Source organism: Notothenia coriiceps, unplaced genomic scaffold, assembly GCF_000735185.1.
Source record: "Notothenia coriiceps isolate Sejong01 unplaced genomic scaffold, NC01 NC01_scaffold00024667, whole genome shotgun sequence".
NCBI lineage: Eukaryota > Metazoa > Chordata > Actinopteri > Perciformes > Nototheniidae > Notothenia > Notothenia coriiceps.
This window is the reverse complement of record NW_011357368.1, coordinates 6,011,833-6,036,752: the sequence shown is the minus strand read 5'-3', so window position 1 is coordinate 6,036,752 and position 24,920 is coordinate 6,011,833. Positions and strand designations below refer to the sequence as shown.

At 39.6% G+C, this 24,920-nt stretch overlaps 1 protein-coding gene across 1 annotated transcript; it reads left to right on the top strand.

Moving 5' to 3' along the window:
* Window positions 1-8,407: 8,407 nt before the first annotated feature.
* On the top strand, window positions 8,408-23,601 carry ralba (v-ral simian leukemia viral oncogene homolog Ba (ras related)). The gene is made up of 5 exons (XM_010782567.1): window positions 8,408-8,538; window positions 17,600-17,800; window positions 18,568-18,776; window positions 21,711-21,888; window positions 22,011-23,601. Exons 2-5 carry the CDS (start codon window positions 17,687-17,689, stop codon window positions 22,131-22,133), a joined length of 624 nt encoding a protein of 207 aa, XP_010780869.1. The 5' UTR covers window positions 8,408-8,538; window positions 17,600-17,686; the 3' UTR covers window positions 22,134-23,601.
* The last annotated feature ends 1,319 nt before the right edge of the window (window positions 23,602-24,920 follow it).

The window sequence follows — 24,920 nt, the reverse complement described above, 5'->3', positions numbered from 1 at the left end:
CAACCAATGACATTCGACTAAATGTTAACGTCAGAGTTCCTGTTAAAGGCGCAGAGCACACATTGAAGTTCAGTTTAACTTTAAAGCCTATAGTCCAGCAGCAAGTCCTCAAAAAAGGCTTTAGTTTTCGAGATACCCCTACCCGAGATAGAACAAAATGACAACAATGATTTTTCTTATCTTTAGGGTCTCCCATTAATGAAATTGATTGTTGTCAAATTTTATTTTGGGGGAAAAATGTTTTTTGGGTTGTTCTTTAGAACTACCCCAATCCCTGAAAAAGAGCCAAATTAGACCAGGCCGAATGTGGGAAAGGTGACAAAAAAATGACAACTCTTTTCCTCTTCAGATTTGCTGAGGTATGAACAAGGTGGCTGTCCTACATCACTAAATAGTCAGACAATTATTTAACTAAAGAAATACGGAATTATAGTCCTATAAACTTAGCTTTAGTTTAGACGGAAATTGTACTTTTTGGTGATAGGAACATAGGACTCAATCACTTTTCTCTCATTTATCAGAAAAACGGAAATCCCTAAAAAATATACCATTACTGAATTGTCTAGGGTGCTATTGAACACTAACCAGTAGTTGTATGGAAATATCTGGTACAGTTCTATTGCAAATGAGATTTCTTTAGACATAGGCCTATCTCTTCTCTGATACAGTCAAACTCTGAATGGGGGATAAGTGGCACAATAGCCTATAAGTTAAGAATGCTCACTCTGATGGTCATTATATTTGGAGAGGGAAATACCAGGTGGCTGAACTACATCACCAAATAGTCAGAATAAGTGTAACCCAATAAAATAAAGTGTATTAGTTCTAAATTGCAAGCCTCTAAAACATAGGTGTAAATAGTACAGGTTTTATTGAAACTGGAACCTTAATTCAAAGTACAGTATACAATTCATCAAATAATTCAGTGAGAGGTCAAGTATATAGATACTAGAATATAATGTTAAATGTCAGGTTCCTCAGAAACGTTAGGGGAAACATTTTGACATTCTGTCAATGTGTCCCCTGGTTGAATGACCCCATCTCTGACAATNTCAGTCGGAAGTCGCAACGGCTCATTTCAAAATAAACGTGGATTTGCGTAAAAAAATAGTTGGGTGTTTTGTTTGATTTTAAATAAAGAAAGTCTTGGCTTTCAAGCCAAGACTTTCTTTATTTAAAATCAAACAAAACACCCAACTATTTTTTTACGCAAATCCACGTTTATTTTGAAATGAGCCGTTGCGACTTCCGACTGATTTCGATAGAGCGGGTCACATATAGATTAACATTTAAAGTGGAATAAAAGGTCAGCGATGGTTTCGGGTAACAAAACTCCCAGAAACCTGCAGGTCCACTGCAATTTACTACTTTTTAATCCAGGCTGGATACTTTTCTTTTTTCCGCTAATTTTAATTGAACTATTCACATCGTACACTGCACTGTAACTGTTATTCATGTACCTGTATTATTCATGTTTTATTATCTTTGCTTTTTAAAGGGGACCTATCATGCAAAATGCACTTTGTGATGTCTTTTATACATAAATATGTGTCCCCGGTGCGTCGGGGAACTCACACAGCGTCAGAAAATAAAACCTTTTCTTTTTTCCTCAGTACCCACATTTTTAAAAACGGGGGGACAACGAGCGGATACAGATTTGCTGCCGATATGACGTAATTTCGGATTGTGGACCCACAGAGAGATGCTATGAGAAACAATGCCTGCCGGTTTTGGACGTAATCTTGTCTTTGTTTACATTAGCAAGCCTCGCTAACACTCAGAGCTAACCTCTACTGGAGAGCACGTGTTTAAAAAGCAGGAAATAAAAAAAGGAACCCACCTTGTGATAAACCTGCAAGAGAAAAAGCATTTGAGCTCCATAATGTTTCAGAAACAATCCTTGATGTGGTTTAGAACAGGATGAGGTTTTATCACAGCAGAATGTATTTTTATCTCCGGTAGAATTCTGATCAGGCATTAGCTCCGCCTCCTCTTATTTTTTTTTTCAAGCTAAGGACCCAAAATCCGCGTTTCTCTAACAGGGCTGGAATAGAGGGATATGAGGGGGGTCTAAAATGCATGATCTGTTTGTATTTCGAGTAAAACACAACATAGACATGTTTTTATATATTTGTATATATCTGAGACCCATAATATAGGCCTTAAAATAGCAAGATAGGTGCACACAATGTTTCTAATGTGTGTTATGCTCTTAATGTCTTTCATTTTTGTAAAGCACTTTGAATTGCCTTGTGTTGAAAACTGTTATATAAATAAACTTGCCTTGCCTATATTTAGCCATGGTCCAATTAATCCAGATAAAATCTAATGAATGATTTTAATATTTTATCCATTATCACTGTAGGAAATATAGTGTTTCTGTAACACCCTTCTGCCAGAAAACTGATGTCCTCCACGCTTCTTTGGCACCAAAGGGTTAACGTCATCTTCTCTGGCAAATTCAATAGTGTGTGACCTAATTTTTTTTCTATGGATATTAAAAACGAAATGGATGATTTTTTTTCCTAATAGCTGCAGTAACTGAGGAAATTAAGTGTGGAACTCTGAATGTAATACCCTCTCGTTTGGCATATCTAATTATACAAATACTGTTCATTTGCAGGGTCTAGGACAGGGGTCTGCAACATTTTGACCAAAAGAGCCATTTTGCTCCTTTTTCCGAAAAAGAAAATTGTCTGGAGCCGCAAAACATATTTCNATTATTGATATTAAAAAAGTGATTTGTATTCCATGTCATTCGTGTGTTTTTCTTATCAAAAAGTTAAGTTATTTATTTGTAAGCTCCAAATCCAAATGTTTCCCTCAATGGCCTTTGTGCCCTGGCATGTGGCCCTGAAAAAATGTGTGACACCAAAGGCCAAATGGCTTTGCCCCTAAAATGACGAAATTCCAAGCCTGGTCCCCGGTGCGTCGGGGAACTCACGCAGCGTACCCAAATCTTTTAAAAACGGGTACAACGAGCGGATACAGATTTGCTACCGATCTGATGTCAAATCGGTGGCGGACCCACAGAAAGTTGTTATCAGAAACAATGCCTGACGTGTTTTGGACGTATTTCTTTACATTAGCAAGCCTCGCTAACACTCAGAGCTAATCTGTACTGAAGAGCACATGTGTTTAAAAAGCAGGAAATAAAAAAAGGAACCCACCTTGTGATAAACCTGCAAGAGAAAAAGCATTTGAGCTCCATAATGTTTCAGAAACAATCCTTGATGTGGTTTAGAACAGGATGAGGTTTTATCACAGCAGAATTTAACTTTATCTCCAGTAGAATTCTGATCAGGCATTAGCTCCGCCTCCTCCTTTTCCTCCTTTTTTTTTTTTTCAAGCTAAGGACCCAAGATCCGCGTTTTTAACAGGGCTGCAAAAGAGGGGTTTGAGCAGTATGAGGGATGGCTACAATGGGTGATCTGTTTGGTATTTTAACCAAAAAACTTCACAGACATGTTTTGTATAGGTATGGCCCTACAATATATTTTTCCAATATGGCATGAAAGTTCCACTTTAAATGATGTCACTTAATAAAGTGGCCACTACGTGTGGAGTTGTTGAGGAAAAACAAGATAATTTAGTATTGTGTGACACCGATTCTCCTGATACTAAATGTGCATTGTTCTATCATTTCTCCTCATCTCCAGCGTCCAGAGGAGGTTACGCACCTTCAGACAGGAAGCTTGCTGGGCTTTATGTCCACAAGGCTCAGTGCCTAAAAGCTGTCGATCCTACGCTGCAACGCGTAGACACAACCGCCTGAGAACCCATTTCCAGTCCCTCAGGAGTCGAATCAAGTCTTCAACTTTGAGAACTGGTGTGAAGAAGACACAGCTGAAGAGACAAAGGAAGAGGAAGAGGACTGAGTCAGGACCGTCAGTGGACGACCGAAAAAACCGGACTATCGGCAATTTGTCCCCGGCATTACAGACCAGCGGCTGTGATGATGACATCGATGATATATTTGGCTCTGTAGGTTTTTGACACTTTGGAAACAGACACATCCAATAAAACAAAAGACTATCGAGCTGAGCTTAGTATGCACATGCTTCTGTTTTTAGAAGAAAGATGATTTCATGTGTAATGAAGGCGGATGCCTTTATGAAAGGTGCTACACAGCAGCAGTTACTTTGAAAGTAACTAAAATGTGTGAAGTTGTATTTCTTTTGTTGGTTTTCAAGCCTTTAATGGATACAACAGTAGAGGCAAACAGGAAACCGAGGAGACAGATAGGAAAAAGGTAATAACCTTCCCTTCAGTTTTAAATCAGATTTTGAGCCATATTACCATTTTATATTTTACATGAGAAAAATCTGTACTTCAGTGCAGGACAATTATGAAAAAGAAATGTTGTGCTCCTGGCAAAATGTTCTCCGTCTCGCATTGGTTGCCTTTGGCAAAGGTACTACATATTTCAAATGAGAACAAACATTTTCATAGAGCAACTTTTTCACAATACATAGGCTGTCCGGACAAGATATTCATTACTGTTCTGTTGTCACGTTTATACATTAAAAACACTTAACTATAACTCAATTATTGCATACAGTACTCTAATCAAACTGTTCCCAACACTTCTCAGGAACACACTGTCCAACCTGAATAGTTCATTGATGGTTCAGTTGACTGAGGATTTGCTTAAAGAAAAAATAGATGAGCTTAGATTGTTCCTGCATGCTGAAGCCATATTTTTAAGGCACTAAAACCCAAGTGTGGCTTATACATGCACTGCTCTGATGGTTACAGCACACTCACTGTAACACACCATAATTACAGCTATCAAGTGCACATCTTGTTCCACCCTCTGAAGGCAGCACTACAGTTTAATAACATAGCATGTCTTATGCACAATGCAATCAATTGAATGAACCAAGACATACTGCGGATACCTATTTTAAGCTGTAAAAGCCATAATAGTTACACATCCCTTTTTAATGGTATTTCTGGCTCCATCTGGTGGAGGTGATAACTTCTTTCAATTGTTGGTTCCAGACTTGATTGCTCTCAATATGAAATAAATCCCTCAACCTTGGTGATTTGAATGCCCTTGAAATTAGCAGCATGAGATCACAGAGCTGTCAATCTTGTAGGTGTGCCTGCAGAGACTGGGAGTGATATAAACAGACAACACACTGGCAGTGCTATATAAGTGGGCAGAGTGGCCCCAGCTCTCTGCCTTTGAAGTCCTGTATAAGAGCTGTGCAGGTGCGTTTGCCTCCACGTAGCCATGCAGGTGTCTGGCAGTCCATTTGTACTCAGAAATGCAGGCTGTGCACCAACCCCTTTGGTTTCTCTCCGCCCACCATCTTATCATCCTCTGCCAAAGAAGAGACACAGTCCTCCCATCTGCACAAATACAATGGTCTTCCCCCTCACTGAGCACTGCCAGAGTTGAGTTATGGTCTCACACATCAGCCTGCATATCCTTCTGCAGATTCCTGATTAATGTGTGCTTTCTGGGTTTCATCTAAACCAGTTAGTCAAGCTCAACATTTGTTCTCTACGGCAATGAGGGAAATGAGCAGAGAGAAAAGATTTCATTCTGTATGCACAGGCACACGGGTAGCCAAACCTGTGCTGTTATGAACTGCCAAATACTTTGGGTATTCAGATTCCTACTCTTCATATGAGGGACAATTTGACAGGCACAAACAGGGACATACACACAAACCAAACTATTTTAACGTTATTTTACCGTGCATGCAATGTGCACAGTTCTCTCTGTGTCCTATATTGAACCACTACCAGTTTGCATCTACTTCAACCAACAACATGAAAACATTTTCTTTAAAGTCTGATATCTTGCCAATATTTGCCTTTGTAGATCTAAAAGCATCATGAATCTAAAATAAGTGCAGAAAATATGTGTGCCTTGAAAATAAGGTTGTTAAGTTAAAAGAATACTGAGTAATAATGGCCATTTCTTTGAATTAACAAATACTTAATGTACTTTATAATCTTAATAAAGCCTGAATTTACAGCCATTTAGAGATCTTCAGTGGTGCATTCTACATCATTTCAACACTTCCTATACAGAGTGTGGGTTTGTTAATCACAGAACAGTATATTAGCAATTTAGTTGTAAGAGTGTTTACTTACGTTAGCCACTTGTAAACTGATGAGATACTTGGCGAGAGGATGAAAGTCATTGCCAGTGAGCTGTCACAGAAAAAGTGTTGACATGTAGCTGTCAGTTTTAAAAATCAAAATACTTCCTAAAACTAATCAGCTGTACAAGTCAATACCATAGGCTAACTTCTGCAATAGCTCCACTTTGGGTTTTGTCTTTTATACCACTGTACACCTGCATCATTATCAGTCTGGGGCACTGCTTGAGTGAGTAAACCATAGAGTGTGAGACAACCTGTCAGCAAGGAGGTATTTAATAGCATATCATTTTAATAGATGAATCCAAATGGGTGGGTTCAGTGATGGTATTGAGCATGGTTTTGTTGGAAATGGGTGTTACTCCAGGGATTCTGGGAAAGCAGGATTTCTGGCCCGCAGGCATAATATGACCTAAAACAGGAGAGAGAATATGAAGGTCTGCACTCCCAATATGCTGTAATTCAATTCATTTACCTCTCACCTTAATAGCAGCGGGGGAATGGAGCACATTACAGTTTCAGATCTATGGCATGGAACTAAGGGATTCTCAATCTACAGAATACTCAGAGGTATAGAAAATCAATCACATTATTACCTCCTCCGAGACTAAATACAAAAGCCTCATGCATCAAGCTATTGTAGTGCTATTCATTACTCCGCCTGGTCTCCAGCATCTCAATGATGGGAAAACAAGTAGAGACAACAAGCAAGGTCGAAGTCCTCATTAAATAAGGCCTGAGGGGGACACTGAATAACAGTGCAGCCAATATTATATATTTTCTAAGTGTATGTCCTTCTTAGCTCCCGTATAGGGACCAATAAGCCAAGTGCATTTCATTTGTGTTTATGTTTAAAAATGTAATATCTTGTATACGTGAAGCATATGCATCCTCAGATTTCCTCATGAAGTGAAGTCTAACGTATGCTGTCTCTTTTTTTGTGTATTCACACTGGCTGAAAATACAACATGAATAATGTATTAACATGTTTAATCATCTAGAGTGTTGTTTCTGCACATTTAATGTTGAAGAAAGTATGTGAACCTCTTTAGCATAACTGGCCCCTTCATCATTTTTGAAATATATGATATGAGTGCTCTTACTCCCTTGATGCAATTAACCTGGAAAGAAAATAAAGAGTGCACACTTTTACATTCTCTTTCATTTCTGAGGCCAATGTCTAGACCTGTGTGTTGGAAGAGCATAGTGACTACCTTTTAATCAACTCTATACATATGACCTAAAAAAGCCCCCAGTTGTACCATTACCATTCATCCATTTACTTTCTATACTTACTCATTCTCATTCAGGGCCATAGGGGCACTTTTATCGCAATTAGGCACATTCACACCGCAGTAAGATGCAATAAGAAAAAGTACTGCCTGTGCTGTGCTGTTACTCGTAGTTACTTGTAGGCGACATATGTTTTAATAAGCTCCATTTATTTTAAATATACATCTTTATAGGACTTCCTCATATACTTACATAAAAGTGTCTTTGGCACAGTGGTCTCATTAACAAAAAAACTAAGCTAGATATAATGTCATGTCTAATTAATGTCAGGGTTGAAAGTGGAAAGATATAACATTTGTTTCTGCTAATTCCAATGTCTGTGATCATCTGTCTGTCTTTTAAAACATCAGTGTTTGTCATATTTTCTTCTGTAATTTCTGAGGATCAAAATAGTCAAGTCAAATAGTCAATTTGCTTAAAGACCAAACAGTTAATACAACAATAATAAGTAGAGGTATTGATGATATATATATATATATATATATATATATATATATATATATGTATATATATAGAGAGAGAGAGAGAGAGAGAGAGAGAGAGAGATATATATATATACTACTATAATAGGCTATATATGTATATATATAGTTGTAGCCCTGCATTATGTTTATAATCCATTAAAAAAATGAAGAGATTTGGTACAAACATTTAATTAAACCTTGTATTATGTCCTTATGGTCAAATTCACCTGGAACATCATTTGAGTTTTGAAACTTGTTTAAACCTAAAACGTTATTATTGTTAGCAAAATGTGTCTATTATGGAAACGCAATGTGTTGTAAAGAGTAGCAAAGAGATGAACAAAGAGATGTGCGGCTCATTGTTCCTAGACATTTATAATTTAATTATTTTAGTAGCCTATGACTTGTTTATTTTTAGCAAGGGTTGCATTGAGCGGGTCAACGGCGACGAGCGTAGTATTATGTAAATTAAATAAAATAAAATAAATTAAACGGGGAAAGATGATGATGTCGCAACATCCTGTCATCTGTACTTTTCACATCCGGAAGGTGGGGCTTTTGTTGCAGGAGCGGTTTGCTTTGGAGAACCAATGCCCCGACCGAAATGCTCTATTAATGCACAGATAGCATCAACCGAGGGCAGAAATAGAAATCCTGCTTTGGTAAGTCTTCAGAAAATTATGAATGTTATGGAACAACTGGGTGTTTCTTAAAACGGCCGTTATTGATTAACAAAGTACCACACCTGTTTTAGGGAAGGACGAGCGACCAGTGACAGCCTATCAAGATGATATTAAATAAACTCATAATTCCTCTGGAGTTTAATTTACTAGTTTCAATGTCCGATTTTGTGTCGTAGTTTGCGTGTCATGTACGGCTGTATGTGAAATGGGTTCGGAATAATGCTCATATTAGACGCCATGTAAATAAACGGTGGTAAGTTATCTTAAGGTTAGCTAGCGATACCACTGTTGTTTAGCCTCTCCTGGTGTGACACATTTCGCGTTATTGTGTGGGTACTTGTGAATTGTTTTCCCATCATTTAATGACTAATACAAGCAGATGTGTTTTTGTACATTTACGATGTGGTCGTGCTGCTTTAGTAATAAAGGTAGTCGTATTGCCAAAGTCCATGTTTGTGTTGATGGTGTCAGACACTAGCGTTAGCTTATAAGGCTATTGTAAACTCAACAGTTATGCTACCGTTAAGTTAGCGTTCCTGTTAAACGGATGTCAGGTTTCGTCGGGGAATTTAGTGAAGCTCATAATATATATTGCGTATTGTTGAAATATGATATAATAAGTAATGTCGCTTAAATTAAGTGCTGAAAAGTTTCCACCCTCCGAAGATGACACACCCAGGCTGGCTCATGGTTCCTTCAGTTAACGTCGTTATAAACTTAGCTGTCAGCAGAAACAGTGTGACTGAGTATTTTTCCACTGCACCATCAGATAATTACATAGGGTGTAATGCTGGTATTAACCTATACATCCATGGTATTAACATGTATTATTCCTCTATGGCCATTCTACAAAATAAAACAATATAATCAATTTGTTATGTTCCAGTGGACTTATTGATGCGCAGTTAAAAGTACATTTTCTAAACACTCTACACACACACTTTACACCTATAAACGTTGTCACCTGTGTCAAAATACAAAAGATCGAAATAACAGTTTTTGTGTAGAGGCAACTGTTTATTTGCTAGCAAAGAATGTTTTAGACTTTACTAGCCTATATGAGTGCTGGATAACCGACTGTATTTGGGGTTGTGTTTACTGATGCTAAATATGGGTGTAACGTTTTTAGCTCTTATCAGCCTTTATTTGTTTGCAGACAGCTGGGGGGGATTTAGGATAGTGTTGGCAAAACAACACACACTTATTCCTTCTCTATAAAGTCTATACTAATACTCCCTTTTGGTCCCAGGGAAAAGCGACAAATCAAATTCCTCATCCAGATTCTCTCAATGGTGATTACCGCCTAGTTTTAAGAAACTAACTCATTCGAAAAAATACTTAAAATAGGCTGTTTCATTTAATGTTCTCTATAGAGATGTGTCCAGTTATTTATTCAATATGTGCAGTGAGAGAATAATCGATCACTCGGTCAACTCTTGTTATCTGAGTCCTAATACGCCCCCCCCCCCCCTTTGGCAATTGTATTCATAACCAGTCAGTTTGTTATTGAAATATTTCAAAGAGACATTAGTGTAGACTCATGAGGCCCAGGTTTGGTGATATTGAAATATCCCTACTGTTCATATTGCTTTTAGAAATAAGATGTTAAATTGAATAATTCCACAATTATAGACACTTAAAGGTGGGGTAGGTAAGTTTGAGAAACCGGCTCGAGATACACTTTTTGTTATATTCCATGGAATGCTCTTAACATCCCGATAGCCGTAGTGCTGTAAAAAGCACGACCAATCATTTTAGCCTGCCCGGTTAAAATAACTAGATGGCCTACCTGCCTGTCAGCCTTCCATCTGTGCACAAACTTATCTTGTGGTCATCGGTCATGTGCACGTTCGTGTGTGTTGGAGGAGGGGCTCTGTAAGGAAGTAGCAGATTTCTTCTGGCTGTGTAGTTTTCAAATTCTAGCGCACTTGAGCTGGTTTCTCCAAAATTACCAATTAATCAATTATTGTAGCTAATTTATATTATGTTAAACAATAATCTTCTATAATCGCCATAGCCTAGGAATAGGGCAACATTTTGTGTCACAGAAACATATATGTATTTAAGTAGTATCCCAAATAAAGTAAGACAAAAACACTTATTTAAACTATTGCACCAGTAATCTTCTCTGTCTATCAGAGTGTGTCTTTGTTGAACTGAAATAGCTTGTCACTTAATATCAAATGTGTAGTGTCTAGTGGAGCGGCAGTATGGCCTCCTGATGACACACAACGCACAACCCTAATTTCAACTTGACCAGATTTTCTTCACTGAAACTTTTCTCTGCAAAATGTAGAAACCCACTCTGACCCAAAATTCATAACGGTACATGTAGGTTTAAAACTTTTTGGGGTTAATGAACTTTTGAGTAAGATCAGAGACTCTTACATGACTGATTATTACTGTGAAGTGCGTAGTGCTAGAAAGCCTATATCAGTGAAGATAGCTTTTGAAAGTGAGATCTCCCATATTCCAAGCCTAAAAATGTCCTCTTGTGTGTCCCAAGGTTTAGTTGTTGAAGGGTTAAACCCGAGAGTTAAGTCAGCCAGTCAGCAGGTGTCACTGAATATTATATCATAATTAACACATCCCTCATAAACATCTCTGGAGCAAAATGCTGTTTCCAGCACAATCGCTGCATGCTCAGGGAAGCTCATTCTGGAACTGTTTCGCAGCCTCGTCTGAATTTGAAAAACTATTGATTTGTTTCCTGCTTAAACAAGAACATGACCTCTCTTCTCTTAAGATAAATATAAAAAACAATCATAGAAAGTGAAACTTTCCAGTAAAATGTGAACTTGTGAAATAGGTAGGTTAGAGCCTTGATTAACATTGACCAGTATTGTAGCCACAACACAAAGATAGTACGCAAGATAGAATTTTGCCCATTGCAAGCTAATGAACACAGAAGTGGAGAAAGGTCTTGTGAATGAGGCCAAGTCGGCCCTGCATTCCTCTTCTTTCTCTGTCAAGACCGTCTGGTGTTTATCCCCGGAGCTTCAAAATACACTTGAATGTTTTTCTTAACGCTAATCCCTCCGGTTCCTTCCTGTTACTGCGACTTATCAAAATATGACAATCATTTTCTGCAAGACTTCATTTTCCTCATTTCACACCTTACCTAGTTGGCTTGTATCAAAGGGCTCCATCTGCTTTTCTGATCTGCTCCTTTCATTTACTGATGGAGTTCCTCAGTGACCTCTGTTCTTGGTGTGTAATGGAACAGCCAGAAAACCATCTGCTGCCAGAAAGACTTGGACAGTGAGTGATTATGTGCAGTGGATGGTGATGTAGATAAGTGCGTACCAAGCCACCATTCATACTCTGCTTTTTGTCAGCAGCGAGGAAGTGAGTTTTATATATTTAGCCTGGTGTCACTGTCAGCTATTACTATATGATCTATGCCTGGGGAGTTCACATAATGTTACCCATGTGTGCTTTTGCTGGGAATTACCAACTCCTTTCCAGGATATGTAAACAAGACAATTGTTGTGGGTTTTCTTTCCATTTGCAGAGGAATTAGATACTTAAATTGTAGTTATTTGTCTTCCCCTGAGCCAGCCAATATGACATACTGGCATACATACAGCAGATGTGTAATGTGTTTAAGGGACCAATTATGAAAAGCAGTAGATCCTGTTTTCTACAGAGAGAGGAACAACTCATAAAGATATTTGTTTGCAGAACACAATGAATGAATTCCCCTTAAACCACTGCTGGCATCCAGAGGCCTGTTAACTTAAGTTAGGTTGTGTTAGATGCTTACTTTGTAGGCTATGTTTCTCTCCTAAAAAAAACACTATCCTGTACAGCCACAACCAACATTATATTCCAAAGATACCACGGAAGCACAAGAAGTGTGCTTAGTTTGGATAGTTTGAAGCTACATAATATATGTTGTCCTAAAGGTTGTGTGTCCATGTTGAAACATATTTTAGCATCATTTAACCAAGTCTATTATGTATTATTGCGTGCCCATTTATTTCTTAGTTGACAAAAACAAATATGTGTTTAATCTATGTTACAGTAAGCTTTGCGGTAACTGCAGGGACGTTGTGCATGGTGGAGTGAGGATTACTGTCGAGGCTGTTGAACATGGCACAGTAAGCTTGAAGAACCGTAGTTTACATGCACCAAAGGCCCCATGACCACCTCCGAGCTGTGAGGGGGAGAGAGGGGCAGTGGGGGGTTTCAGATAGATGTTTCAGTGGTGCTGTCATTGTTTACAACTCCCCCAATTGTAACCATGATAGCACCGCAGGCCCCTAACATGATGCAAGTGGTATGCAACCCAACCTATTGTGTTTCCTGTCTGGCAAATGAGAACATATATAGCATGTTGGAGATACGTAGTGGACACTTGGGACATACTCAACAAGAACAAATAGATTTGATACTGAATGTTTTTTGTTGTCGTTCTACCGTGAACCAATCCAATGGAATGCATAAGTAATGGGAAAGACATGAGTGAGTGTTTGGATAAGATCACCAGGGTCGGCTGCAGAGAGGTTGGAGAGGATATCTGGTGTGTGTTATGGGCTTTTGAAGAAGCTTTTGCATCACCATTTTGAGTAATGTATGTATTGGCTGTATATATGCAGTATCACAACATGGGGTTGTGTTTTAGGTCAAGTCTTTGTATGACAGCCGAATGGGATCACTGGAGACTGCTTGCACCTTGATGAATGTCTGTATGAATAAGAAAGGGGGATTTTTTCTCTTCGAAGAGAGATGTATTTGAAAAGCGGCTCACTCAGTGTTGCTCAAGTAAGAAGGATTGTAGCACAGAGAGGATTTAGTTCCCTGCTGCCCGGTTCTGTCAAAGGCCCCTCTGTGCACTCTACGGCCATGGGTTGTTAGTATGCACTGTGGGGTGCTTTTAAGAATTTCTTCTTAACTGCCGTGTACAATCTTTTTAAGTATGCCAAATCACTTCCTTATTTCCACTAGCAGTCATCGCTATATCTGCTAGTTTACACGTACAGTATTTGTGATGCCTCCACAATGATTTGCTGTTAAATTGTGAATCATTGGTTACTGTGCAAAACAAACATGAGGATCTTGAATATCGCTGTGTGCCACAGAAGACCTATTCTTGCACAATCCTCATCATGACAGAGGTGACTCATCTGGATTATTTTGTTTTCTCCACAGTGAGCAGTAATTATGACTAGTTAGATAGGTAGCTGTCTAGAAGCTAATGGCTCAGTCCTTCTTTCCCATTGGCTGGGGAACAAATAAGGAACATTTTTAGTCTGGGAGCGGTACAAATTGGATGAGACACAGCAAGAGTTTTGCAGCCGGTGTGTTAGGGAGGGAGTTGTCAATTTCTGGCAGCAGAACTATAGGGGGTGGATCTGTTTAGATGTCGCCTAACAACAATATGTTGAGTACAAGGGAAATAGAGACGCAAATGTGTTTTTGCAAAATAATTTCACAATATCTTTCAATGGAATTCCATCATACATTTTGCCCTTTGACTGACATTTATCCATTAACTAATATTCACATTAAATAAGTGCAACATTGCAGTGTTTCAATTTCATCACACAGACCTCAGGACACGATAGGTAGTTCCAGTTGACTCGGTGACTCTACGTTGATGAGAGAAACATCCAAACTGAGCTAATATCACTCTCAGATTCTTGGAAGTTGTTGAGTCGTTATTGGGTCAGAAAAAGCTCCTGCTTTCTCCATCAGAACGGGATAGGAAATCCCCTCACGCCTGTGACCTCAGGAATGCAGAGAAAGAGAGTCTTTAGGGTCTCTGCAACTATGGCTATTCTGAATTTAGACACAAATAATTGTACTTATTCTAACTTGCACCTCAGTACATACATTTAAATGTGATAATGAATATGTTGGCTTGTTTAAACCAGTTCAACGTTTAGCTTCTACACATAAAGATAAACAATGTTCCTATTCAGTGAAAGTATAAAAATTGGTGGTCATGTTATTTTTGAGGTGTTTGGACTATGTTCTTGGCATCAACATGAATTGTTGGTCAACACCTGCTTGCTGTGTATTAGTATTAGTATTTGTGTGAGTCCTGGTAAAACCCCGGAGCCTCCATGCCAGTATGTCAAGATGAGCAGGAGAGGAACACTGGCCCATTCTCCAAAGGGAATCTTAATGAATTCCTGTAGCCCACACTGCACGGGAGAGTCATCTATATTTACGGAGCTCAACAACCTCAGTGGTCTGTACCCCTCCTCCATAACCTTACACCCCTTTTAAACAGGACAGGCACCAAGCAAGCTGCGTTTCAATATCTAGGTCAGGCCTAAGTATGGACTCCTCCCTTGCCCTAACACTGCATGCAATGTGGTGAATTGCAGTTGATGGAAATATGGTGGAACCCCTGCCCTAAGGTCTGTTGGAAAAGTCGCACTAAGCACTTTCTTGAGCTAAGCATATCATCGGCACTTTCAGTTTATTAACTGTGATTTGCTTTATTCATAGCTTTGGGATGCGTGCATGCGCAAAGAGAAGTGGGTTACACTTTAATTATTTAGATAGTGACCCCTATGCATAAGTGCTGAGTTTGGCATTGGTTCCTTTTAGAAGGTGTGTAGTGGTGTTTGTGTAGATATCCTTCCTATGAGCCCTTTCACTGGCCTGGTTACTGATGACAATGACAGGAAGAGCACAGGTCATACTTCCTGGTGGGGGGGGAGGTAGTGGAACTTTGGTACCACATCCTCAGTATCCATACTGAAGTGTAGGCTTAAACTCTTAAAGCAAACCAGTTGGTCCCCTTTGTTTTTGGAAAATGCAAGGACTTGTTGCAGCAAAAGCTCAATTTCAATATGCAATGTTCCTAAATAAATCTTACACCAATTTAGCTGGTTTCCCAAGTTTATGTGGTGTCGTCGTGATCTACTTTTACCCTGAAAACCCTAATGCAAAACCCCCCGAGCTGGAGCTATGAGTTGTTTTTCTGCTGTCAGCAGGAATGTTTTCTCCCCTCTGCCTTGTCACGTTACCTCTCAGTGCACACTCATCCTGCTCAAGTGTAATGTTTACTGTTAGGGAGGAGCAGATTGGGAATAATGTCTTCAATTAGATCAGCGCTTCCATTAGTGTGACAATGTGACATCCAGAGAGGAGGGGGGGGGCTGTTTGTCTTTCGACAGATAGAGATACAATGAAATAGGGACAGAAGGTAAGCGCTGCAGAAGAGAAGAGCTTGGTTCCCGAGACTCGACAGCAACAGTATCGAGTCATCTGGGAGACAGACTTTCAGGATATCAAATCAAAGTGTCTGTGTCAACTTTATCCCTATTGCTTCTCTGCACAACAGTCACTTCTGTTTATACAATGTGACATCTGTTAACATTATCATCACCATAGGCTCAACTGTGTATTTGATAGTACATTAGGCTGGTAGTGAGATGAGTAAATGTGTAAATGATTGTTGACTGAGCAGAGTTGCCAAAGGTGGAGCATAGAACAACAGCGAGTGCTGACACCTTAAACTCTTAGCTCAGGATTTGCTTAAGGGTTATCTAATAAAAGCTGAAGTGTATTTGTATTATTCAGACAGAAGGCTGTAGAAATGTGTCAGTAGACTTGACAGCCAGGAAGTACTTGGTTAAGAGTTGTCATAATACAGGATATTGGGTCCGATCCCAAAGCATAGGATTCCACTTTTGACACTTTTTGACAATTGTTACGTCTGTTACAATTAAAGGCAAAACGCCAAACATTGTCTCAGAAGGATTTGACAATTGTTAAAAAGCCCAATAATGGCTGTTTTAATGCAGTGTTCCATTACAAGCAAACTAGGGATTAGGGCTGCACGATATTGGAAAAAACTGACATTGTGATATTTTCCTCCCCTGCGATATATATTGCGATATGAAAAAATACAGGAATTGAAGAAAAGACAGTTTTTTTTGTCCGCAAACCATCCTTTCTTGAACTTTAATGCTATACAATTGGTATTTTTTTAACAATATTTAACCGGATGAAGGATTTTAGTCACGGACTTCTGGATCTTAAGTTATCAGAGCAACACGCTGAGCTAGCTCGGTTATCCTGCTGTGATCTGATCAAGAATGATTTTGATTTGCTGTGCATGCAGAGCCTGCATGTCACTCACTCAAGTACCACTGACATGAGAGCCGCGCGAGTTTTCCTTTTTGTAGCAAGCTGCAAAAGAATTGTAACATGACGTGTTTGAGTTCATTTGCCTACTTAATATCGCACGTCCTAAAAAAACATATATATATAGCGCATGCGCATAACGCAATTATCGTCACGACACGATATATCGTGCAGCCCTAGTAGTGATGCTCAGTATTGAGGTGTTTGCCATTATCCAATCATTGTTCATGGTAATGTCTGCTGATACAGCTATCCTACACATGTTTTGGAAAAAAATGGCAAAGGTCTAACTCCAGCAAGTTAATTTATCCTACAGACAAATCAATCAAAATAGCCTTTTTAGTTTTGGAAGAGTATCCCGCTAATATTGCTGATTGATAACCAGTTTGGACCTTTGGCTTATTGTGAAATATCTGAAAGCTGTGTGGCTTTGTACATGTTCATTTTTACAACAAAAAAGAAGAAAATTGTACTGTTGCAAGTTGTCCATGACAGACATAGAAGATATGAAAGTCAGGGTGAAAGAAATTATGAGCTCTTGCTCCTGAGGGCAGGGCTCATATAGTGCAGATAGATAGCCAATGACTTCTGCCGGCCTTTTAACGAGGTGAGCACATGATGCCCTATTTTAATGCTTTGCTAAATGCCGCCTCGCAGTGGAGAATGATAGCTTCATTACTTCTGATTGGCTGCAACGACCTTTTGATGGTGAACTTTATAAAGTTCTAGGATTCATGACAAGGCAATTTGGCACTTTAATGTGAAAGGTGGGGGTTAGGATTAAAGATGTGTTGGAGCAAAGCCTAGCGCCTTGGCACAGAAACGTACTGTCTTAGTGAAAGCTGTAAAGTAACAACTGTCATCTGTCCACACACTGAAAGGAGGCTGTTAACTCTTGGTAATTATGTGTTTCTACTTTTGTCGTTCACAGGTTGGTTCATTGTCTGTGTGCAGAGGAAGTGTATGAGTGGGTGTGTGTGCGCATGTGTGTGAAAGAGACACAAAGAAGAAACCAGTGATGGCCACCGGTAAAGGTAAAAACCAGAGCTCTCTGGCGCTGCACAAGGTGATCATGGTAGGGAGTGGAGGCGTGGGGAAGTCGGCCCTCACCCTGCAGTTCATGTATGATGAGGTGAGTCAACACACCCCTATAGACAGCTTAACACTGCTACATGGAGAAGTATGGGTGTTACCAGGGAGACACACCTCTTTATCTAACTAGCTTCCTTTTCTTCACTTATTTCCTTTTTGCTAAACATGTTGATTGTGTCAGCATTTCTCTAAAATGTTCTAAATTAAAATGATTCTTAGAGCGATTTACCAGTAGAAACCTTTAATGTGAAACAATTGTTTTCAATAAGGTTGCTTTCAGGCCACTATCTGTTACTTCAAAGTAAGAACTTGATTATAGGAAACAAAATTGGCCCCTACATCACAGAGGTGCAAAGAAAACTCTAAACGCACACTTTTCTCAACTTCACTGCTAGCTTGACCACACATGTTGTTTACTGTTACAACAACACCAAATTGAGGGCAGAGACGGTCATGATTTGTCTGTGCTACCAAACAGCATATCTGCTACATGTTTCACTATTCTGTTGCAGGCGTAGCCTTAGACTTTCTTGCTGCCTGTCATCCAAAACATGGTTGTATATCTTTCTTCAAAATGCCATTTTCTTTTCTTTTGAAAATAACATTTTAAAATCAAAACATATAACTATCTTAAATGAAATACATTTGGAGGAGCAGACGGACGACTTCTCTTGACCATTCTCATTAGTTTTGGATTGCTAAACCTCTAGCACTTTTCTGAAATTACCAGTGTCACTTAGTCCAAAGTGTTGAATGGCGGTCGGCCCTTCAGACGTTAACAATAATGGTGATATGTTTCATCCCTAGTTTGTGGAGGACTACGAGCCCACCAAGGCAGACAGCTACAGGAAGAAGGTGGTTCTGGATGGGGAGGAGGTCCAGATCGATATCCTGGACACAGCCGGCCAGGAGGACTATGCTGCCATCAGGGACAACTACTTCCGCAGCGGGGAGGGCTTCCTGCTGGTGTTCTCCATCACAGAGCAGGAGTCCTTCAGTGCCACCGTAGAATTCAGGTACTGTCTCCGGCCTTCATCTGAGTGTGTGGGGAACCAAGAACATGTAAATGGCGCTCTTTGTGAGCTTATGGCGCATTTCCACTGCAGGGCCTCGCACCGGTTTAGTACAGTATAGTTAGGCCTTGGTAGGCCAGGCTCACTTTATGCTGCGTTTCCATTACAGTTTAGTAGCTGGGGCAGTAACTATAGTAACGCAGCCCGATTGCAGCCCGATTGTTGGCCCGGAAAGAACCTGGATTTTGGAGGGCCAAAAAAACTGTGAAGCAGTACCCGTGAGCCGGAACTACCCCTAGTGGAAACGCAACAAAAAACGCTTAAACCGTGCTACGCGCTGCAGTGGAAATGCGCTGTTAGAAAGCAATTCAGGCTTACATACATGTTACACATGGAAAATAAATAAACACATCTCTTTGTACAGTGTCCATGTACAGCTGCAGCAATAAGCTGAAAGGATTGCACTCTCTCCAGAGGACTGTGTTGGCTTTCTAATCTAATAATAAACAAGTATATAAGATAATAAGTGGAGGAAAAGCAAATCAAATCCTTTTTTCCCTCCACACATACTTTGTCCTACACTGAACGCCTGCATCACAGTAAGAAAATGGAAACGCTACAGTTTTTACACTAGATTAAAAAAAATGTTTTATCAATTGATGGCTTCTTTTGTAACACCAGCACTATGTGTACAATAAGTACAGCAGGGCATCGATAACGTATCGGCCAGTACAAATGGTCCATTGCTGATATGATCAATATGTTTGTTTGATTACATTGTTGTAGTTTTATTTTCAGTAGGCAGGGGCACCAAAAATAGCTCCTTCCTCAGAAGTGTCGTTCGGCATTATATGCTATTTGATTAAAATCCAGGTTTAGGAGCTCTGCATTTAGAAAATATATCCTGCATCACAGGAAGCATAGTGTGCTATATAGGGCTGCACGATTTGGGAAATAATGAAATTGCAATTTTTCTGACAGATGTTGCGATTGCAATGCGATTTGTTTTTAAGCGGCTCAACGGAAGTTTATTGTAAAATGCGACCATATCTCCGGCTAGGAAGGCCGTACCAACGTGCTCCCGTCTCTAGCACCCCCGCAGCCCGAGATACGAGTGAAAGAACTAACGGCCCGTCCACACACAGGCATGAAAAAAATCTTGAAAAATCTTGATGCTGGTCGTGTCTGAAGCTTGGCGATTTAACGCACCCAAGGCGACCAACAACCAATCAGGAATCTCCCAGGAATCTCCCGCCCGCCCCCGGCATACAAAGCCTGTCCATTCAATGTTAAACGAAGTAAACTGGATATAAACTCCCCAAACAAGTGAAAACCTACCAGTTTCACCAACTGTCTCTGCCACCTCCCGCCATTCCTGGTTCCTCCGGTTTAGGTCCCGGTAGGTGAACAGAGAGCAGTCGTAAAGGACCGGGACATTTCCTACAGCGATGATTAATTTATCCTCCATTTTATGACATATGGAAAAGACCGCAGTGGTATCTGCATACAGTACACGCGGTTTGATTGGCTAGCGCTTGCACTGGCGGGATTTGCATAAACGGGTTTTGATTGGCTGATGCCAGCTTCGCAAGCATTGGGAGCATCAAAAGTTGAACATTGCTCAACTTTTGATGCTCACGATGCTTGCAAAGCCATTCTCCGCTCCCCACAATGCAGTTCGGCGAAGATTACAAATCTTCTACGTCACCCCATTCAACTAAATGGGCGAAGCTCTGAAAGATTTTTTTCATGCCTGTGTGTGGACGGGCCGTAAACTTACATGAAACTTCCGTTGGGTTGCTTTAAAGTCAAGCTTCAGTTTAAGATTCACCCTGTAATAGAAACATGTGATGGAGCATTACTAACCTGACTCAGGTGGTTTGTTTCACCAAACCATCTAGGAAAGCTCCATTGGAAGCCATTTGGAAAGGGCAGGCACTTTCAAAAATACTTGGCAGGTGATTGGATTAATCTGTCTATCACCTTCTATCATGGGCCACTTCTGATTGGTTAACAATGCCTGGTACATGTGGAGCACAGCAATTCTGATTGGTATGGAACAAAAAAAAAGAATGGAAAAAAAATTGCAGGCTTTGCGATTTTTAATTGCATCATTTAAAATCGCGATTTCGATTTAAAATCGATTAATCGTTCAGCCCTAGTGCTATATTATAATTGTAGAGCGAGAAGGCTGTCGGTCTGGATCAGTTGTTGCAGGAAGGTTTTGATGGCAGCTTCTTTTAACAAAATGCTGAAGTTAAAATACAGATTTTGGTCAACACCACTGTAGAATCATGTACACCTGAAATAATCTTGTTGAACTAGATTTAAAGTGACTTTTCATTGCATCTTTCTGGGTATCACTATTAAACACTTTTAATCCTGTAAATAAGCAAATGGTTTAAGCCTTTTATCAGAGCTACCTGAAAGCAGTGGGTTAAACAAAAAAGCAATTTTTTTTTAACCCCTAAATGGCACCTAAACTGATCTTGGTTCAAAAGCTTTTTTAATGAATTTTTGATTGTATCACTATTAAAATACACCCACTTATTTACACAAGTAAGACTAATATCTCAATAAAAATGTGATTGATTACACATATTACACATTTGTCTAACGGGGCTTAACAATGTTTACAGCTACTGTGCTTAGACCCTCGCAGCACATAAGGAAAAACTCCCAGAGAAAACGCACACTTGTCGGGGAAAATGGAAGACATTTCGGGGAGAGAAAAGGGAGGGACCCCTGTCTCAGGATGCAAATACGTTCTAATTCATTTTACATTAGTGCATACAACTAGGAGTAAGACAAATTAGCATAAATGCATAACGTAAATGCCCTGACAGTCTGAGCCTGTAGTAGTCTAACTTGGGCCAAGCCTGAGCCAGCCCTAACTATAAAGCCACGCTAACTTTTAAATCTGTTCTGTGCCGGCAGGGAGCAGATCTTGCGGGTGAAGGCGGAGGAGGACAAGATCCCTATTCTGGTGGTAGGGAACAAGTCGGACCTGGAGGAGCGAAGGCAGGTCTCTGTGGAGGAGGCCAGGGGGAAGGCCGAGGAGTGGGGGGTCCAGTACGTGGAGACATCGGCCAAAACCAGAGCCAACGTGGACAAGGTCTGTCACACTACATGACTATAATCAATGTGTTTTTTTACCGGGATATTAATTGTATCAGAACTGTAGCGAATTTGCCAATTATGACGTAATTATGACTTTTGTTTCTTTTTCCTCCCCAGGTATTCTTTGACTTGATGCGTGAAGTACGAGGCAAGAAAATGGCAGAAAACAAAGACAAAAATGGAAAAGGAAAGAACAAGAAGAACAAGAAGAGCTTCAGGGAAAGATGCTGTTTACTCTGATCTCCCCCCGGACCTTAACAACCCACAATACAACTGTTCCGTTGGGAAACAAAGCAGAGCGTCCTTGCCATTCTCATTCAAATAAAAATGATTTTTTCTTTTTTTTTATAGCTGGTTTTAGTTTAGTGATTAGTACAATCTCAACATTTTTAGTTTTTAATTAATGGTATCTGAGCCGCTATTTCATTGAAAGATAACCACTGTTGTGACTCAGACTGCTTGATACGCTCGGAGTAAGCCAACGACCAAACTGCCACTGACACTAACTCTGCTGCTCAGACATTCTCCACTGTTAAACTCAGCGATTATACTGCCTATGACTTTTCAGTGTACACCACAATTGTTGAGTCTTTGTGAAGTAATCAGTGCTCTTAATTTCTTTACCTGATCCTAACCTTTACCTGAATATTTCTTAGTCTATGTTAGTATAGACCCCTTGAATCGATGTCCATCAATTAACAAAAGACTCTAATGCTGCTGTCCGTCTTATATTTGATCCTTTATGATGACACTTAATGTCATGTGTATTCAAGATGTTGGCCTCATTCATTTATCTGTCCAGATATTAACAACTTCAGAGTTTGGGATGGCTTTTGAAACTGGAAGCTTTCATTTTTTTTTTTTTATTGTTTAGCCCTCAAGGCTGCTCTTTTTTCCCGCTTATTTTTGTAGATCATCCAAGGATTACTGATTTTCTGGGAGGATTTTGAAAATCAAAGGAATTGTTGCCAAACAGGGTTATTTTAATTCCACTGTTACCAAGCCTCAGATTTTCCGGCTAAAATCTTTAGCGACTGTAAATCACAGAAAAAAAATTATAGAGGTAAATGAGAACTTAATCGGGGCTCGCCGAGCTTCATGTAGATATTTTAACATTTGTAAAAAAAAATGTTGAGGGTGTGAAAATAAGGTTGTAATGCGGCTACTGGTATGTTTTTGTGTTGCTATATCCATGAAATCTGGCCCTTCCTCCCTTCTCACAGTGCAGATGATTCCCTGTTTTACACGACTGATAAAGTTTAAACTGTGAGACAGGTGTTGACAATCCAGCATTTTAATCAACAAAGTTTTCTTATTTTTTATTCTTTGATCTTTTTTTAAAACATGCACTACATTGCCAATACCTAAGAAGTGGACTTCATGCTGAATGGAGTCATGCTGGAGAATCTTTAAACAGTTGGTGCCAACAAAATCACAAAAAAATCGAACTATGTTTGTGGATGTATAGTTTGTATGTTAATTAACTCGGTGTGCATTTCCCAGAATCTTAAAACATTTCTGTTTCTGCGTGAGAGAACTTCTAACTGTTGTTTAATCAAGTGCTAAAGTGAACAAGATGTTCCTACCACTGCCTAAACCATCCTTTGTAACATGGCCTCCCTTTTTCTTTTACTTCCTACTGCTGTGAGTATGCTTTTATCTCCCTGCAGTGAGAGTGTTTCTGAATAAATGCTTTTTTTCTTTGTAAGTATTGGACATTATTTTAAATGTATTCATATGTTTGTACTGATCAATCTTAGTTTTGATTTAAATATCAAAACCAAAGCATAAGCTGGTGATAATACATTTGATATACGGATGTTCTAAACAGTGCCCTCTACTGGCTGGTGGAGGTAATGAAACTGCTCTTAATACTCACTGTATTGAATGTGTACAGTAACTTTGGCATTAGCCGCTAGAGTGAAACGTCATGGCAGTCATCTATTGTTCCCTTTAGGGTGTTCTGTGCCCCAGTTTAGTAGTAAAAAAAAACATCAATTACTCACTACGCATTGATTGTTCCTCTGCCATCTACAAAAGAGTTGCCAATGGCCTGCTCTTTCTTCAATCTGACAGTGATATACTACCACTGTTTTTTTATTAACCTTTCAGGCTTATCTTACATGGCAGGATGAGGGTAACGTCACCCTTTAAAAGGAACAAGTCGTGGGCTTTTATTGCTGAACCCCTGTGGGGGCCTGTATCAGTGAAACTCATTTCGGAACATGGAAACAGGGTTAACTATTTCACCAGGAAAAGACAAGCCATATATCACTTGGAAAATATTGTAGGAAGTGTCTTCCCTTTTGTTTTTTAAAGGAAGGAAGAGCTGCAGTATTTCAGTATGACTACATTTCCTCCTCCTGACATTGAAAGAAGTCAGATGGTGTTCCAAGCCTCTGATACAGGATGCTGATGCAAAGAGCCAGACACAACATTTACTTGAAAAAACCACATTATATTACTGAATTATTCCTATAGGAGCTTACTTGTCTCCTTTTACTCGAGTGAGTTATGGTGACCCTATTCTGCTTTATTTTTGAAAGCTCCTGTAGTATTCCTGTAGAGACTGATGATTTGCTGTGGTATTTGTATTTGGCATTATGAAAAGGATTTTTTTCCAGCCCTATTTTGGCATTAAGTCCCCTTTGGTATAAACAACCATATACCTCTATAACACATTCTCACTCCCAACTCGGCCTATGTTGACGTTATGTCAGGGTCCCTGTCGTCACTTTCCAACGCAAGGGGGGGCCCTTTAGCGTCGAGTTTCAACTATCAGGGAGTCCCATTGACTTACATAGAGCTCCCTGAACGTTGGTAATAGACGAGTTGGGATCGCGGCAAAATGATGAAACAATACAGATTTCAGTTTTCTGAGCCCCTACTCTCCCCCTAACTGACGGCAACAAAAGTCAGACATATTCAATTAAAATAAAGAAGTAAACACAATAAGTGTGGCTTGATATTGAGTTAGAAAAAGGTTGATAAACGCTGTGAGAATGGATCTGCGGAGAGCATTTGCCG

Coding starts and splice junctions, on each gene's coding strand:
- ralba (XM_010782567.1), top strand. CDS start 17,687: ATGGCCACCGGTAAAGGTAAAAACCAGAGCTCTCTGGCGCTGCACAAG. Junction 18,777..21,710: donor AGTGCCACCGTAGAATTCAG/GTACTGTCTCCG, acceptor CTGTGCCGGCAG/GGAGCAGATCTTGCGGGTGA. Junction 21,889..22,010: donor CCAGAGCCAACGTGGACAAG/GTCTGTCACACT, acceptor TTTCCTCCCCAG/GTATTCTTTGACTTGATGCG.